Source organism: Phaethon aethereus (genome assembly GCF_964289735.1).
Source record: "Phaethon aethereus genome assembly, chromosome: 4".
Taxonomy (NCBI): domain Eukaryota; kingdom Metazoa; phylum Chordata; class Aves; order Phaethontiformes; family Phaethontidae; genus Phaethon; species Phaethon aethereus.
Window position 1 is genome coordinate 56,754,824 of NC_138578.1, and position 16,555 is coordinate 56,771,378.

The 16,555-nt window shown below is 40.3% G+C and overlaps 1 protein-coding gene across 2 annotated transcripts in view; it reads left to right on the forward strand.

Annotated features, from left to right (window-relative positions):
* Window positions 1-441: 441 nt before the first annotated feature.
* Window positions 442-16,555, forward strand: part of GABRG1 (gamma-aminobutyric acid type A receptor subunit gamma1) — a 56,573-nt gene continuing 40,459 nt past the window's right edge. For both annotated transcript variants that reach the window (XM_081998996.1, XM_081998997.1), the window contains exon 1: window positions 442-664. In XM_081998996.1, the coding sequence (XP_081855122.1) occupies window positions 573-664 (92 nt within the window). In that variant the 5' untranslated portion in view covers window positions 442-572. The remainder of the gene's footprint in view (window positions 665-16,555) is intronic.

The window sequence follows — 16,555 nt, forward strand, 5'->3', positions numbered from 1 at the left end:
TGTGCCGGACGCGGGGCCGCGTAGTCCCCGTGGGGGGCCGCGCATATCCCCCGGCGCTTCTCCTCTCGGCTGCGGGTCTCCTCTTGGCGGGGGCGAGGGGCTGCTTCTCAGGTTGCAAGCCGCCCTCTAAGTAGCTTTAAAAAATAAATTAAGAAATTAAATATATATACAAAAAATAGCTTTAGATATATATTTAACATTTTATATATTATGTGTATTTATACATATGTAAGCTCTATTTGGAGAAAATAGCAAGTGGATGACACCCTTTCTCCCAAGCATGTTTCCCTTCTAGTAAAGGAGGCTCCACCTCTGCTAGGGATTGATTCGCCCAGCAGTTTTTAGGATAATTTATGGAGCAACCTGATGAGCCTATTGGGCGAGTTGCTCGGTCCTTGTAGAGTGGGTTCCTACCTGTTTGGGTGTTTTATTTTATTTTCTTTTTCCCCTTCCGCTCCCCTCCCTCTGCCTGCCGTGTACCGAGGGGGGGGGGGGGGGGGTGGGATTGGCAGGGCCGCTATTCCCCAGCCTCTCCGGAGAAAACTCGGGGCAGGGAGAGTGCCGTCACCCCCATGGATGCATGGGGGGTTTCCGCGCCCCGCTGGAGCCGCCGCCGCGGGGCCCGGCTGCTTCTGCTACTGCTGACCGTGCGGCTGGGGAGCGGGTGAGTACGGCAGGGACCCCCGCACCGGCAGCCCGCACCTTCCCGCCGGCTCTCGGCTACCTGCGCATCGCGCCCCGAGCTGAGCTCGAGGGTGGCCGGACGGGTTTGGAGGGGGAGGAGGGGGCGTGCTACACACCGCCGAACTTAAAAAAAAAAAAGAAGGGAAAAAAAAAAGGTCCCGGTGCTCCGGCGGCGGGTCCCGCGGGCGGCTGCGGGGAAAGCCGGCACCGCCAAAGTAAAACTTCTGCCGCGTTCCACTTGTTCGCTGAGCAGTTGGTGAGTCCGGGCTCAGCTCGGTGCTGGGAAAAGCCCGTCCCCGTCCCCCCCCTCCCCGAAGCGGGGCCGGGGGGCGGCCCGGGGCCGGCGGGGCAGCCCAGCGCCCCGAGGCGGGGGGCGGCGGTGCGGGCCGGCTCAACGAGCTCACCGCAGCGCCGGCACCGCCCCGCCGCCGTGCCCGCCCGGCCCCGCTCGCTCGCCGGGAGAGGAGGCTGGAGTTTCGCCGGCGAGCGACTGCGGCGCTGGCGGCTTCTTTGGAAAAGCCGGGTCCAGCAGCCGGTGGTTAGGTGGGGACACTGCTCCTGGTGCTGGTACTTCTTCACCCTGCTGCAGCCTTCGGGAGTGGGATTGGGCCCACGCGTGGGATGGTGCCGGGCAGCGGCTCAAGTCCCAGAAGTTGGAAACATGCGTTTTAAGGGAGAGTTACAAAGAAAAACCGGCAGTTTGGTACTGTTGTGCAAATGAGTTATTAGTACCCACAACAATTTAACAAAAAGCAGTCTGGTCATTCAACTCCAGAAATAATTGAGAGCTAATGTGAATCATTCCACAGGTTATACTCTCATGAAAATCACAAGGCAATACTGAAAGGGTATTTGCCTGTTGCGCAGTGTGTCTGTCATAAATGGTGGACCAAATTATCATTCTAAAAGGATATAGCAAATGTGTGGTATAAAGGCTGGCAAAAAAAAAAATCTATTAAACACTTTTTAAAAAGTCTGTTAGACTGTAGACCTCTTTCGCATACTGAATGGTGATTTATCAGTCTGTGTGAAGTGTGTTGATCTCAGCTCATCTCTCGTCTTCAGAAGGCTGCTGTGTTATCCGAGTTAGGAACACCACTGATTAGACTTTTCTTAATCTGTGTCTTTTAAAACCTTGGCATATTATGGAAATATTTTTTAAAAGCATTGATGGAAATTATACCAGTGCAGCTGTGCATCTTCAGAATGTTTCTTAATGAATGTATTGTAACCTCAGGTATGAAAGAAATTATCAAGTGGTTTGAGAGAAAAGAATATGAATGCTGATTTATCAGTTTAAAGACTTAGTTACAAAGGAGGACTAGCTAAAAAAAGTTGGGGTTTTTTTGCTTGTCAAAGTATGGCTGTGATTGCAGGACTAGGTGTAGGTTAGTATGTAGAGATCTCATTAATGGTAGCATTTATAAATCAGTTGATAAGATGTTTTCAGTGAGAAAAGATGTAACTTACATGCATTATTTTATTTTGTGCCCCAGAAGATCTCAGATAAAATGGAACCTTTGGCATAAATATCCATGTATCTGAATCAACTATTTTCAGACTTCCCTTTCATTCAGAGACTACATGGGAAAATGGTGGTTCTTGAGAGATTTTTTTTTTTCCTTTTTTTTTTTATTTAAGTGACAACAAATGGACATGCTTTTCAGATCCTGGTTCTCTGGTATGTAGTGCGTTACAACTCAGAGGTGTTTGCAGAGAGCTCAGGTGCTCTAGTGCCCTTTAGCAGCCTACCACAAAGTGGCATGGAAATACTATTTTTCTTCTTCTGTGGATGCCTTTCTGTAGTTTCAGCCAAAGCTTTTTATTGAAACTACAACACAGAAGTAATGCTTTCCTCAATAATAGACCAGGCTGCACCAATTCTAGCTGTTTTTCAAAAAACTTCTTGCAGGAGCCAGCCCACCTTTTCAACACATACTTTTAAAAGGTTGCAAATTGCATCACTTCTAGTATGCATTTATACACAAAGTGCTTTGTGCTGAGCGTGAGTAAAGTTACTTCAGGTGTAACTAATGGAGCAAAAGCCTAAGCAAGGAATTGGAAGTTGAGTCCAACCAAGAGTTTATCCTTTTAATGCACTGCCCTAAAAGCATGATATTAGACCAAACTTCCTTCACCAAAGGGATTCTTTGCAGTTGAACTCTGTCCCATAAAACAGTTGTTTTCCCCCAGTTCTGCACATGCACCACAAACAGACCAGAATGGCCAATGCACTTGATGTAACTTCACAGTCAGTATTTTGAAGTCACTGTTTTTGTCATAGAATCATAGAATAGTTTGGGTTGGAAGGAACCTTTAAAGGTCATCTAGTCCAACCCCCCCTGCAGTGAGCAGGGGCATCTTCAACTAGATCAGGTTGCTCAGAGCCCCATCCAAGCTGAGCTTGAATGTTTCCAGGGATGGGGCATTTACCATCTCTCTAGGCAACCTGTGCCAGTGTTTTAGCACCTTCATTGTGAAAATTTTCTTCCTTAAATACAGTCAAAATCTACCCTCTTTTAGTTTAAAACCATTACCATTGGGCTGCGAGCCTTTCTATAAGGTATGCACAGGAAAAGAGTAGTTACTCAGCAGTCACTGCAGTCCTAAATGTTCAGCAAACCCATTATTCTTGTTGAACTCAAATAAATAGAAAATTCATAAAGAGAGCGTAAGAGCTGACAATATAATTAATATTATTCCTTAGCTGTAACCATACAGGTGCAGCATAACCATAACATTTCTTCTACTTTATACTGCTTTAAATGGTATGCGCTGGTCAGCATCCCTAACAGTATATTATAAACTTAATTTTGGCCGTACCTTCCCTTTAGTTTTGTAAACTGATATTCTAAAAAGTGATGATAAATGTTCCATTGCAATGTAACTGTCAGCAGGTGCAAATGTCAACTAATACTTTCTTTTCCATTTTAAAGTCTCTCTTAGGAAAATACTTATATAATAAGGCCTATGTTTTCTTCTCATAGAAATTCCTGGATCAGAGTTAAGCCTGTCATAACAACATGGGTTTCTTAATGCTTGATAATAGTGATTTACTGTTTCATTTGAACATTTGTGATGTTTATTCATTATTATCGTCACTCTTGCGTGCTTTGTTCATGATGTGACTGTGAAGAACTCGTTATTTAGCAGCCCCAGTGGTTTAAAATATGGTTTATTTTATTAAAAGTTTATTAATATTTTCTTTTGTTAGTATAAAGTTTAATGAGACATAAATATTGGGTAATACTCATATTCTTTGCACATAATTTTCTTACGATGGATTTAAAGGAAGTCTTCAGACTATGGCAATATGTTAAGAAAAAGGTTCTCAGCAAATTGAACTAAATTTTCAATTATTTTTAGTTTTCTGTTTGTTAAATATGTCTGATGTTGAATAAGAGCACCCTTGCTACCAATTCATGCCTTTCTGAGCTGGATAGAAAAGGTTACAGGTGAGCACTTGTTGGCTTTGGTCAACTTTTTTCTGGATACATAAGTCTGGCCACACAGTAAATGACAAGGGGACCAGAGGATCTGTGATTTTCCTTTGAGGCTGTAGAGGAATTGTAATAATCTGGGTTGAATACAACACCTAGTTTCTATGGCCAGTAGGTAGGACTACTTAAATGGACTTGGCACATGCACTGTTTGAAAGTGAGTTGTCTTGGTTTGTGCTATCATGTATATACTTAAATAGTCATGTATGTTGGCCTCACAGAAAAACAAAGGTGAACATCTCTGAAGATGGGCAAAGACCCATTTTTGTGGTTACATTTATGAGAGAAGAATACTAGGGCTTTTTTAATTACCCGCATAGCCCTTTCTTGCACTGCATACTAAACTGACAGTATTGGTAAAGTAACAACATCATAACTTATTTGGTAAAGAGCAATAGAGAGAAGTGATAATTATAAATGACAGTATGTAGCATACTGACAGGAACCTTTCAAAGGGTGGTGTCTGACAGTGACACTGATGTTTATCTCTTAATAATTTCTCTGAATGGTAATAATTTACAAGGAGTAATTCAGATGCAGTTGAATTAACCTAGAGATGACACGGAAGCCCTGATTTTGCAGTTTTACGTATGTGAACTTTGTTAATAAGGCTGAAAATAGTGTGGTGAATGCAGCGGCCTACTGGCCTATGTAAAAACTTGATTCTACATGTCTAAACTGAAAATGGCAAATCATGCAACAACACTGAACTAATAGAGGTGACTGGAGGGATTAGAAAGGTCATCAGGAGTTGACCAGAACAGAACTTGATTCAAAGAAGAGGGAAATCTCAATCATATGGCCAAAATGAAAAGAAATACTTTCTAAAATATGCTTTCATTGGTGGATGTTCAAGTCAGTAGGATCTGTTGTGATAATCCAGTCTGATATCAGAATAAACAAAACTGGAGAATTTACCCTGGCTTCTGCATCAGGTTTGTTGCTTCAGTATAACTGTTCTAAGTCCTTGCATAAAGATTTGATGAGGATGAATCCGATGAAGTATTTTACAATATTTCTAGTCTGAGATTTCTCTGGCTTCCAGCCAGTGGATCTTCTGCCACCTTCAGCTTGCTGAAAAAGACAGATTTTTTATCCCCAGTACCACCTGCTACATCTGGCTCAGCCGCTGGATCCCACGTCCATCTCTCTGGGGAAATTTAGTTCTTTGTCCGTACCTCTGGTTCTGCAGGGCAACCGCAGGGTGCAGACCCATGGCTGCAGCAGCAATTCAGGAACGGAGTGTGGTCTGCAGCTGGCTGCTCTTCAACAGGGAAGCCATTCACCAGAGCTCTTCCTTGCTCTGTGTGTCTCTGCCAAGTTTTACCTTGAAGAGAACTCAAAGCACCTCAAATGAATCCTGAAAACTCTTAAAGGAATGAGCATTTTGATCAGAAAACGTCCTGCTTGCTTTCTCTTTCCAGCCTAGTCTTTCATGATATGTTGCAGAATAGTTGCTCAGAGAAACTTCCTCACCTCTCAGAGATTGGGAAGCTGCAGGGCAGTTACATACCTAGCAGTTGTTGCGGGATGAATGATCTCCTTCCAAATTAAAGTTTTGTATAAATGTGCCACAATCAGAGATACTCTGCACAGAGTGAAGATTTCCATTGAATTGGATTTACCCATGCTACAGTCATAATAACTCCTATTAGAATTATTTCCCTGGTATATATAGTTTAAGAGGCAACTTGATAACAGCTTACATTTTTCTCTCAGATAAGTAAACTGAGCTACTTAAATTTCTTCAGAAAATATTGAATTGTTTGTTTAACCATTTTGTAAACCCTTTCCATTTTTTCTTTGAAGAATAGACCTCAAAAATGGGTAGATTATATAAACATTATCCTCATTAATGGCAGATACACACAGAATATTACCTTCCTACTCCTGCTTCATACTGCTGAGATACTCTATCCTAGGATTAGCTCCAGTACTGCTCTTGTGTACCTCATGTTCTTTTTGCTTTCTGCCTTGATCTTCAAATCCTTTTCTGTGTCACTGCATTCATCTCTGGTAAGGTGTGAATGGCTAATTCTGTGTTTCTAAATTTATATGCAGTTATTTTTCTTATTTGCAGAAAGGCAGGCAGACATAGTGAATAGGAAAGATCTGAGGTAACATGAGGTACATCCCCTTTGGATTAAATTATTTGAGGTCTTAAATAGATTGTTCGTTCTTTTATTTAAAATGGTTTTCTTCTTATTTAAGGCAGTGTACTGCAAGGGATTAAGTCTTATTAATTCTTATTATTATTAATGTAATATTATGGTCCAATTTATCTTTCAGAATACAGTTCAGCTGGATGGGATTTACATTAGGAAAAAGTTGTAGTATTAAATATTAATTTAGGTGGCTACCTCTGTCACTATAAGTCACGACAATTTTTTTTTTTTCACTGTCCAATGTCATATTTACATGGCAAGATAAATTATGTAGCTGTTTTTAAAAATAAAGTACCCTCAGTGTCATCCCTGGGGAAGAAAGGTACTTGATCTCACCGGCATACAGCCATTAAATATGTACTGGATTGTATCAGACCTGCTGCAGATGAGCTATGGACCTGTACCTTAGGTTCTTGCTCTGTTGACGAGGGCCATCCAGCTGATGGCCTGCAGGTTGCATCCAGCAGGGGACAACTCTGACAGCCATAAATTTTAGTCACCATCTGACAAGAGGTGGAATACCCTTGCAAAAGATATGTGTGATATTTAATACACAAGAAATTACAGTGGAGAAGAGATAATTTTGCTTGCAGAGAGAGAGAGACAGCAAACTTTTTATAACCTGGTTTAGGTATTTACATTAGCCCTTATGAAGTATATTCACCTCTTTGTACAATTAGTCATTAATTTAATTGACCCTTGGATTAGTCCATAATTGCCTAATGACAGTTGCACTAAAATTTCAGTAGAACTCATTCACTGTATTTCTCCTGGGGACATGTTGTTACTGCCTAGTCTTGTAGCTGTGTGGCTTTTTCTATGATTTTAAGCCAGATTCACCTATGTGTCACAACTGTGGCATTAGGTGCGCGGTTCAGCGCAAGTCTCTGGTTCTGTTGCTACTTCAGTCTACGTGTATTTCTATGCCTCCTGTGGGAGGAGACTGATACTTGCTCACATGTGCACTAGAACTTGGAATTATTTCAAATAAGCTTGTTTTTGTGAAGGGCTGTAGCAGATTCCTAGCTACCCAAAGATTTTTGCAGGAAATATGGAATGAATTTTATTAGAACAAATGTTCACATGAATATGTTGAAGTACCAGCAGCTTAGATGACTGAAAATGCCTTATAAAAGAGAGCTCATTTTGAATATTTCTTGAGGTGCTGGTGACATTTTATAAAGTAGAAATCTAAGTTGGCTTTACAATTTGGTGAATGTTATAATGACTGTGGAATGGCATTTAATTAAGGTAACTGATTTTTATTGAGGTTCTCAGCATTCATTTATGTTAGGTTTGTTTCAAGTCTAGTTCCACTATGGAAAGTGTTTCTTGGATCGAGGCACTTAACCCATCAACAACATGTCAGTTCATTCTGAACTTGATGACAATTAACTTTTCATCAGTCAAGTGCAGATAGAGATCTGCAGTCTCTTGAACAGGGTGCTGACACGTGGCTCATGTCTGTCTTTGTGTGGTGATCCTAGTCTGAAACCCCCAGGAGATCTGATAGTGCTGTGGCTAGTACATGTTTCAGCTATGCAGAGGGGTGATGCCTTTTCATCATCATGTTCTTCCTTAGCAGGTTGGGGATATTTTGTCCTTTATTTAATACCATTTGTCCTTTTTTAGTTATATCTACTTAGGCTCTATAATTTGCTATAGTTATCCTTTTATCTTCTGTTCTCTGAATCTTCATTTGTTCCTTGCTGTTTGGTCTGGGTGAACAGTGGAATGTGGCTGTTTACATTTTAATTATTTGGTCTGGCCAAAAGCTACAAAGAAGATAAAACTTACCAACGGAGAAGATAAGACTTAACGATTTATATTCCTAGGTTTCATTCAAATCTATCTGAAATAAGTCTCCCTAATAATTTTAGTAGGTTTAGACTTCAGTTTCAGTCAAGGCAGTACATATTATCCTAAGGCCTACTTTATCTTCCTGATAAATTTTACTTTTGTTGCATGCAGTGGCTGGAGGGCTTTCTTTAGAAGACGTTTTGTAGAGGAAGATGAATATATATTTGGCTAAAACTTTTACAATGACAAAGTGCTCTTGATCCCTAAGATTAAAATATAGTCGGCATAAGGGCCCCTACTAATTTTTCAGCTAGCATTAGAAATGTTAGTATTAGAAAAAAAGAAGGACCTAGTTACTGAAGGCAATGGGTACTTTCAAGTACTTTGCTAGGCAAAGAACTGCTTTAAGATGTTGTAGTCATTATTTTCTCAGAACAGAGGAAGAGGTGTACTTACACTGTGAATACGGGTGTTAAGGTCAATAAGTTACCCAGTTTTTCTAAACAAAAATAAAACACACAACACTTTCTGCAATTTTGTAATCAGAACATGGAATAATTGATGCGAGGAAAGAGAAGTGAGAAGTGTGTCCTATTTCCTCGCTTGTTTGGGGTGGAACAAGAACTGCTGAGAGCATCAGGAATAACGATATTAGCATAGCCTTTCCTGAGGGCAATTTATTTTTTTCCACATTGAAAGATTGTTTTTACCAAGTTCATAATTTTGCAGACAGGGCTGCTGTTCAGAGGGTGATGGAGAGGCTGAGAGAATAGGTTGACAGGAACATTTTAATATTCATCAGAGATTAGGGCAAAGTTCTCCATCTGGGTGGGAAGCCCCCCTCAGCAGGACAGTCTGGGCACTAGCTGGCTGTGGAGCAGCTCTGTCAAAAAGGACCTGGAGTTCCTGGCGGACAGCATGATGTCTTGGCAGCAAAGAGGACCAACAGCCTCCTGGTCTGTGTGACCACGTGCACGCTCAGGAGGTTGAGACAACTGATTATCTCCCTCTGCTCAGCACTTGTGAAACTGCATCTAGATACTGCATCCAGTTTTGCCTTTAAACTGGAAGGAGCTCAGCAGAGGGCTACAAGGCTGGTCAGGCAGGAGCACTTGCTCTGTGAAGAGAGGGCTGTTCAGCCTGGAGAAGAGATAGCTTTGGGGGGACCCAACAGCGGCCCCCAGCACTTACGGGGAGGTGATCGAGAAGACAGAGGTAGGGTCTTTGCAGTGGTGCATGGGAAGAGGATGAAGAACAATGCTGATGAATTGCAGCATGGGAAATCCTAACTAGATATAAAGAAAAAAATTCATTATGAGGATAATTAAACAGGGGAACAAGTTGTCCAGTGAGATTGTGGGATCTTTGTCCATGGAATTTTCAAAGACCCAACTGGACTAAGCTATAAGCATCTTGGTCTGAATTCAGTATAGGCCCTCCTTTCAGTGGAAGTTGACTTCCAAATCCCTTCTAAAGTGTGTGATTCTGTGGAAAACGCCAGGAATCAGCTTCGTTGGTTTTGTTTTATTTATTTTTTTAGTATGGTTTGCTATCTTACTTGTGCAAGGTTCTTGTTCTTTATTGTATAGCATAAAAGAGAGGGGCGCAGAAACAGGTAGTTGTTTCTACTCTACTACTATTCAAAAATATACCTCCCAGTTTTCTAAAACTGGGAGGTATATTTTTGTGACCACATATGGAGGTAAAGATGGTCAAAGTGAGATAACTATACTAATCAAGCTGAATATTTCTGAGAATCCAGCAGCTCTGAACTTGCACAATTACCTGTACTTGGACAGAAACATGTGAGGAAAATTTTCAGTTGATTTCTGGACTGCAACTTGATAGGAGTAGAGGCAGCAGTTATACTGGTCTGAGCATATCAATATTTGGATGAAGTTTCAAGGAAAGAAGATTAACTCTACTATATGAGAAGACTGATAGATAAAGAATGTCTGTGATGCTTTGAGTCCAGATGATAATTTTTTTTGAGATCTTTAAAAGCTATTTGAATTAATAACAAATTTGACGACTGTAATTTCAAATCGTATGTAGCATTATCTGCAAGTTGACTTGGAGGAGAGCAATCTGTGTGGATCTCAGAACAAAATTGTTCTTTGGGAACACGTCTTTAATAATACCTGTTGTTCTTAACATTAAAAATTCACATTTCTATGAATGTTCTTTGCAGTCAGGCTGTGTCTTTACCAAATATTCAGAGTTAAGTCTGGTTGTATTGTTCAGTAATTTCTGTTCAGATTAGTTTTTATTATATTAGTATGACAGAGATGTTGAAGATCATTTTGTAAGAAATGTGATAGTGCTTTTAAGTGAGGGTCTTGCTGGGACTACAGTTAATTGTACTGATGTTATTGTGTGGGGGAGAAAATGTTTCATATCTTTTAGAGATGTACTTCAAAGCCGGAATGACTCAAAGATCTTGATCACCTGGTGTCCGTGATGTGCATTAAGATATCACAAGTTTGATAGTCTAAGCACTCAAATATGTAGGCAACACTTTTCGTTACAGGGAATGAATAGCAGAGGTACCTGCTTTTATTCTGTTAGTGCTATGATTGTTCTTTTTTTCTTTTTAAACAAAGCTTTACTTATTTAATACTAAGTGAACTGCTTTAGGTAGCTTATCCTAAAAACCTAATGTTTCTTTCTGTATAAGAATTTCAAATATTTTTTTCCACATTTTTCCCTGATTATTTTACTGCTGACTTAAGGTCCAGACTCATCCCTTCAGTAAAAACTCGGGAAGGAGAAGAGAAAGAGGAAACAGGGCAGGAAATTATAAATAGCAGACAAATATGAGATTAGAGAAGGCAAAGAGCACAAGACAGTATGTGTATCTGGAAGAATTAACCTGACAGTATGTGGTAGGTATACTGGAAAAAAGATGTAGGGAATAAGTAACACATACTTCAGTGGGAGAGAGAAATACATTTTGACACAAAAAAGAATATGCCAAAGTCTGGCAAGGCAGAAAGAGGGGGAAATAGATTGATAAAAGCATCTGAGATGGAATGGGTGGGGGGAAAAGAGACTTTTGTCAAAAAATTTTTGTCAACAAAGTGTCTAAACCAGTTTAGGAAGCATAAAGATGAAGGAATACAACATCAGTGACTCTATCCCACAGGACTAAGAGGAGCAAGTAATGCTTTCTGGAGACATATTTTCAGTAGCTGCATTTCTTTGCTTGCAGTTATGCTTATTTTCCCAGAAATTTTCTGTGATGAATAAAACATATCAGTGAAGAAACTGATGTGATGAAATGCAAAAGAGAGTTGATTTCTGCAGAAATGTAGTGGAATTGATGAGTATGAAGTCAGCCATCAAGTTTGGAAGAGAAATCTTGAGAGGTGTTTAAACCATCCACTACTGACAGCTAGCACTGGAAGTAAGCTTTCAAGAAAATATTTTTACAAAAAATGTAATTGTGCCCTGTTCTAGCAGTCATGACTAAGTGGTCCTGCTGCCATTGCTGTTACTGAAAAGAAGTGATATTTTTGTATGTGCAGGAGTCCCAATCATTTTTCAGCTTCTGAAGGGTACTGCAAGTCTGTGTGAGGCCCTTGTTTTATCTTAGGAATATCCAAGGAAATATGTAAATATGTATTTTAAATTGCTGACATAAGAGTAATTACTCATTCCTACCATGTTGAAATTGTGTTTTGCTCTCTCTGTAAGGAAGTTTCTTCTGTCTCAGGCACTGCTTAAACTTACCATCCTTCTAGGATTCAGATTTTCATCTATACCTGGTCCTATGCCTTGGTCATTCATGTGACACATGCCTAAGTACCTGCTTTTTTAGCTTCTGAATTGGAATCATCACCAGCCTCTGTAAAAATGACTGAGTCTGGATGTTGGGGTATCAGTGACTATGTGTCATTTTTCAGCAATGCTTTAGGTCTTTTTCCATGTGTGGAGTTTGGATAGGTCAGATGACCTCTGAACTCTCATTGATGGGGCCGTGAAATATACTTCTTTACCACGTTACAAGCATGTCACGCTCGGTGTTCTGGAGTAAGGTGGTGTCTGGTTAAATGTTTGATTGGTTGGAAGCTTTCCCTGGAAATGTTGTCTGCCTCGACTGACTTCTTATGAAGCACTTTCAGGTTAAATGCAGTATTTTGACAAACCTGTGAAGCTGTATTGTTGCTAACAAAGTAATGTCCCATGTTTACAATTTGTGAAACATTACCATTTTGTCTGAAAGTTGAGAAAAATAGTTGGGTTTTTTTAAAGTACTTGAAAGTAAAGGTTAAATTGTATTATACTTAGACAGAGGACATAAATATAATATGCCGGCAAGCACAGCCAGTGAATAACAGCTGTCTTAAGACATGTTTCATGATTTAGATGTGTCACTGTGCCCTACCCCTGTATCAGTAAAACTCCTGAAGCAACTGCTTTTGGATGCTGTTGGAGAAGATCCTCAGCTAAATGAGCTAGCACAAATAGTCTTACTGTTTTCGTTTGCATGTGTAAGGCAAAAAGGAAAATGATATGTTCCTTTCAGCTCTTTCAGCACTGAAATTATCTGAAACTTTGACTTTCCCTTATTTATTTATTAAATGACCATCAGAGTATGCCTTGGTCATTTATCAATTTATCTCCAAATTAGACAAAGCCTCTGTGCAGGGTTGTTTAAACCTCACGGCCACTGAGGGCTTGATTGAGTTGCTTGTGCACAAGCATGAAGTGTCAGTGGAGGTGACTAAAGTTCCCTGCCTGGTCTCTACTGCTTCTCCAGAAGACTACAGAAATCAACACCGCTTGGAGGACCGGGAACCCTTGGGTGTGTTGGGTAGGAATAGGAACCTGAGAATGGACAACTAAATTGATTCTTAGCTGTGTTTAAGTACTCCCACCTATTCTATACATGTACTTCTACATGGAGTACTTTGTTATGCGTGATACTCTCGCTATCATTTTTTTTTCGGGTTCATCGCATAACCTGACAGATGTTAATCGCAACTTAAAGCTCATCTGATTGTTTTTTCTTATAGTTAAAGGAGAACAAAGACCTATGATATTAAAGTCTGAAGATGAGCATGTTGCCTGATGTTGAAAAGACTTATTTAGCCATTAATCACTTGTGCTCAGGGATTTATTAGTCATGGTAATGTCTCCAATTAGTTGAAGGACAGAGAGCATAATTAGGGCACTTTTTGACTAATTACTGTTAACTGTATACATGCAGTTTACTGTTGAGTTTATGATGCTAGCTCAAGTGTTGTAACAACAAGAGTATTAAGAAGTGAGGTCTCTTTCTTGTTCATAAAATCATTAAAATTAAGATTAACACCTGCAGTAATTGATGTAAAATCACATCATGTCATGGAACAGAAATGTTTTAATGTTTGATGTCATATTTTTCTTCTAAATCATCATCTCTCCGGACATTCTGAAGAAGACCTACTGAGTGAACTTTGTTGGAAAAAAATATATTTTACAGTAAATAGGGAGAGGATCAAGTATTATGTTCTGTGTATAGTGAAATAACCTTTAGATGAACCTGGAAAGGAAAAGAATTCCTTTTTAATTAAGTTTGCCTTTCTTCCTGGGGTTGAGAGAGAGAGGGGAAAGTGCTACTGTTAAAGCGAGGGTGGAGTTAATTGACATTAATCTTCATGGGTTTGTTAAATTTATTTTAACTGCAAAGAAGTGAAAAGGTGCTCAGACCAAGTTAACTGTTGCTAAATATTTGAACAGCATACCTGAATTTAACATTTTATTTTCTGGTTTGGAATGAAGTTTGATGTCTTCTGTCTTTCCTTCTACCTCATTCCAAACTCTGGAGAAAAAGCTGGACTTTGCAATGTGAGACACACAGAAACTGAGGTAGAAGTTACAATTTTGTACCATCTTGTTTTCCAAAGTGAATGTGTCTTTAAAGAACATGGTCTGGCAACCTTGGTAAGATCCTGATAACACTTTCTCAGCTGATCCTGCTGACTGTGTAAATCTGAAGGGGTTCTACCTTTGAAGCAGAGCAGTTCAAATCTATTTAGTAGCACAAAGATCAATAATTCAGATTCCTAGAAATGAATATGTACCCAGTGTCTGTCCTGTTGCCTCTGTGTGTCTAGGTGTTCTTTTGGGGGAGATTTGTGCAACTCCCCGCCCCCCCCCCCCCCCCCCCAATCTGGATTGAGAATTCAAGTTGGTAGGTGTTGTGTGCTCTGCTTTGCTGGAGGGCATACAGAAGGCATTCTATATATTCTGGTCACTTCTTTTTTCCAGCCAGCATCATTCCTTTCCTATCTCAGTCCTGTGGCTGCGTACTAGTGGCTACGGCTTAGGAATCAAAAGTGTAGAACTGGGTGCCATCAGCACTGCAGAGACCTTTATTGCATGCTCAGTGGGTGCATTTTAAAGAAGAGTTTAAAAGATGGTATTCTGGTAGCGAGGTGGGTTAATCACAGTCAATCATCCCTGAGAGGGCCAGTCAGATGGGAATAGAGAGCGTAAGAACAGCTCCTTTCACGGCGTAGAACAGTGATAGTCTGGTTCCTCCACATTTGGTTATATTAATTTCTGATTTGCGTTGGTTCCTTTGCTGGTTTAGCTAATGGATTAGTGAGCCACAAGCTCTTGTTAACCTAGTGTACTGGTATAGAAGTGTAACATGCTTCTTTTCTAGCAGCTGGCACTTTTTCAATGTACAATATTTTCTAGATAAAACCAGATAGTTCTGTGTAAACAGTAGGAAATGCACATTTTAAGCCAAGACTCTTGTCAGACACCAAGTAAAGAAATGTTGCCTCTAATAAAAGTGCCTCCTTAAAATGGATTTACTTAGTAGGGGCTGGAAAAGCTGTCAGATGTTGGGATGGAATTTTTCCCTCTCCTCCTGCAATAGCATTATTAATAGCTTTCTGTGAGCTATCAGTGCTCTCATCTGTATACCTATTTGTAGTTCAGAGTTTTAAAATCGGAGGAGGACCAGAAGTCCTCCAGTCAAGGAAGACAGAAGGTGAAAATCTGAAATGTGTTTGTATTTTTTTTCTTGTTAATTTCAAGTTTATTTAAATATCGTAAATAACGGAAAAGAGGGAAGTGGAGAACAGGTTGCTCAGAGAGGTTGTACAGTTTCCATGCTTGGAGGTCTGCAACACCCAACCAGATCAAGCCCTGAGCAACCTGCTGTGACCTCAGAGCTGGCCCTGCTTTGAGCAGGAGGCTGGACTAAAGGCCTCCCATGATCCCTTCCCACCTGAGTTGTCCTGTGAACCTATAAATAAAGTTAAGAACTCTTCAAAATGTCAAGATATTTGAGTAATTGTGAGTGGAGGTATCATGGTTGTAACTTCTCTTGGATTTAGGTGGGAATGGCATGTCCTCTTGTACTTTTCGTTTTGACTAAATCTATGTTATTCTTACTGACTATGTGGAAAGAGCATTAAAGCAGGACAAAATTGTGTCATCATCACTTTAAATTCTCTGCAAATAATTGGGCTGATCCTGTGAGTCAGGTGCCCTGGGTCTGTGCCGAGCTCTGGTAGTTTCACTGTACTTTCTGCTGTTTGTGGGATGGAGGACTCCTTATCATCTTAATGCCCCTGGGGAAAGGCTAGGATTGCTTCTGCACTCGTAACAGTGATAAGCTAATTTATATAGTAATGAGATGACATAAAGTGCAAGCAGACCAAATATATATATAAAGCCACGTGATACTGAAACATGAAAGAGATGGCAATAGGTAGCTTTGAGGGAAAAAGAATGTACATTACAAAACTTAGCTTCCTACTTCTTTTAGTGCTCCCATTAGTGGGATCCTGCTAATGGGAAATGTTAAATATTTAATATCTGACATTTCTATAATGTCTATGTAGTGCAGTAAAGATTAAGTATTTTACGGTGCATTTCAATTTAAAAGAATGAAAGCACTTTTCAGAGTGTTACAGGGGAAGCTGTCAGTGAACCTTGTATTTAGATTGCATATTACTTTCAGGTATAATAGACTCTTGCAACTTGTTTGCAGCAAGCTAGCTGTGGAAGTCCTGGTACCCGAGCAGCACCTTTTGTTCATCCTTTGGGAACCTACTGAGCTGTGGCAAGCCCCCTGTTGCAATTCCCAAATTAAGCAGGCATACCAAAACCACTGAGCAGTCTCCACAGCCGTGATAGTTTTGATTTTCAATGAGACTTGCTAGTGTTACCTGAGAGGTGATGCAAGGTCTTACAGACTGTTTTGGTGCGTTCCCACGAAGGAGTGCAATAAAAGCCAGACGTGTCTACTCCATCTCTGTCTTTCCTGAGTTTTTCTGTCCTTTACCCCTGAAGGCGTAGTGTTGTCTCCACATGGAACATGCTGGTGGTCTTCATTCCTGTAGGAAATTTACTGAAAAATTCCACCCTTAGTTTTGAGGGCAGTGTATATCTGTGTAATTC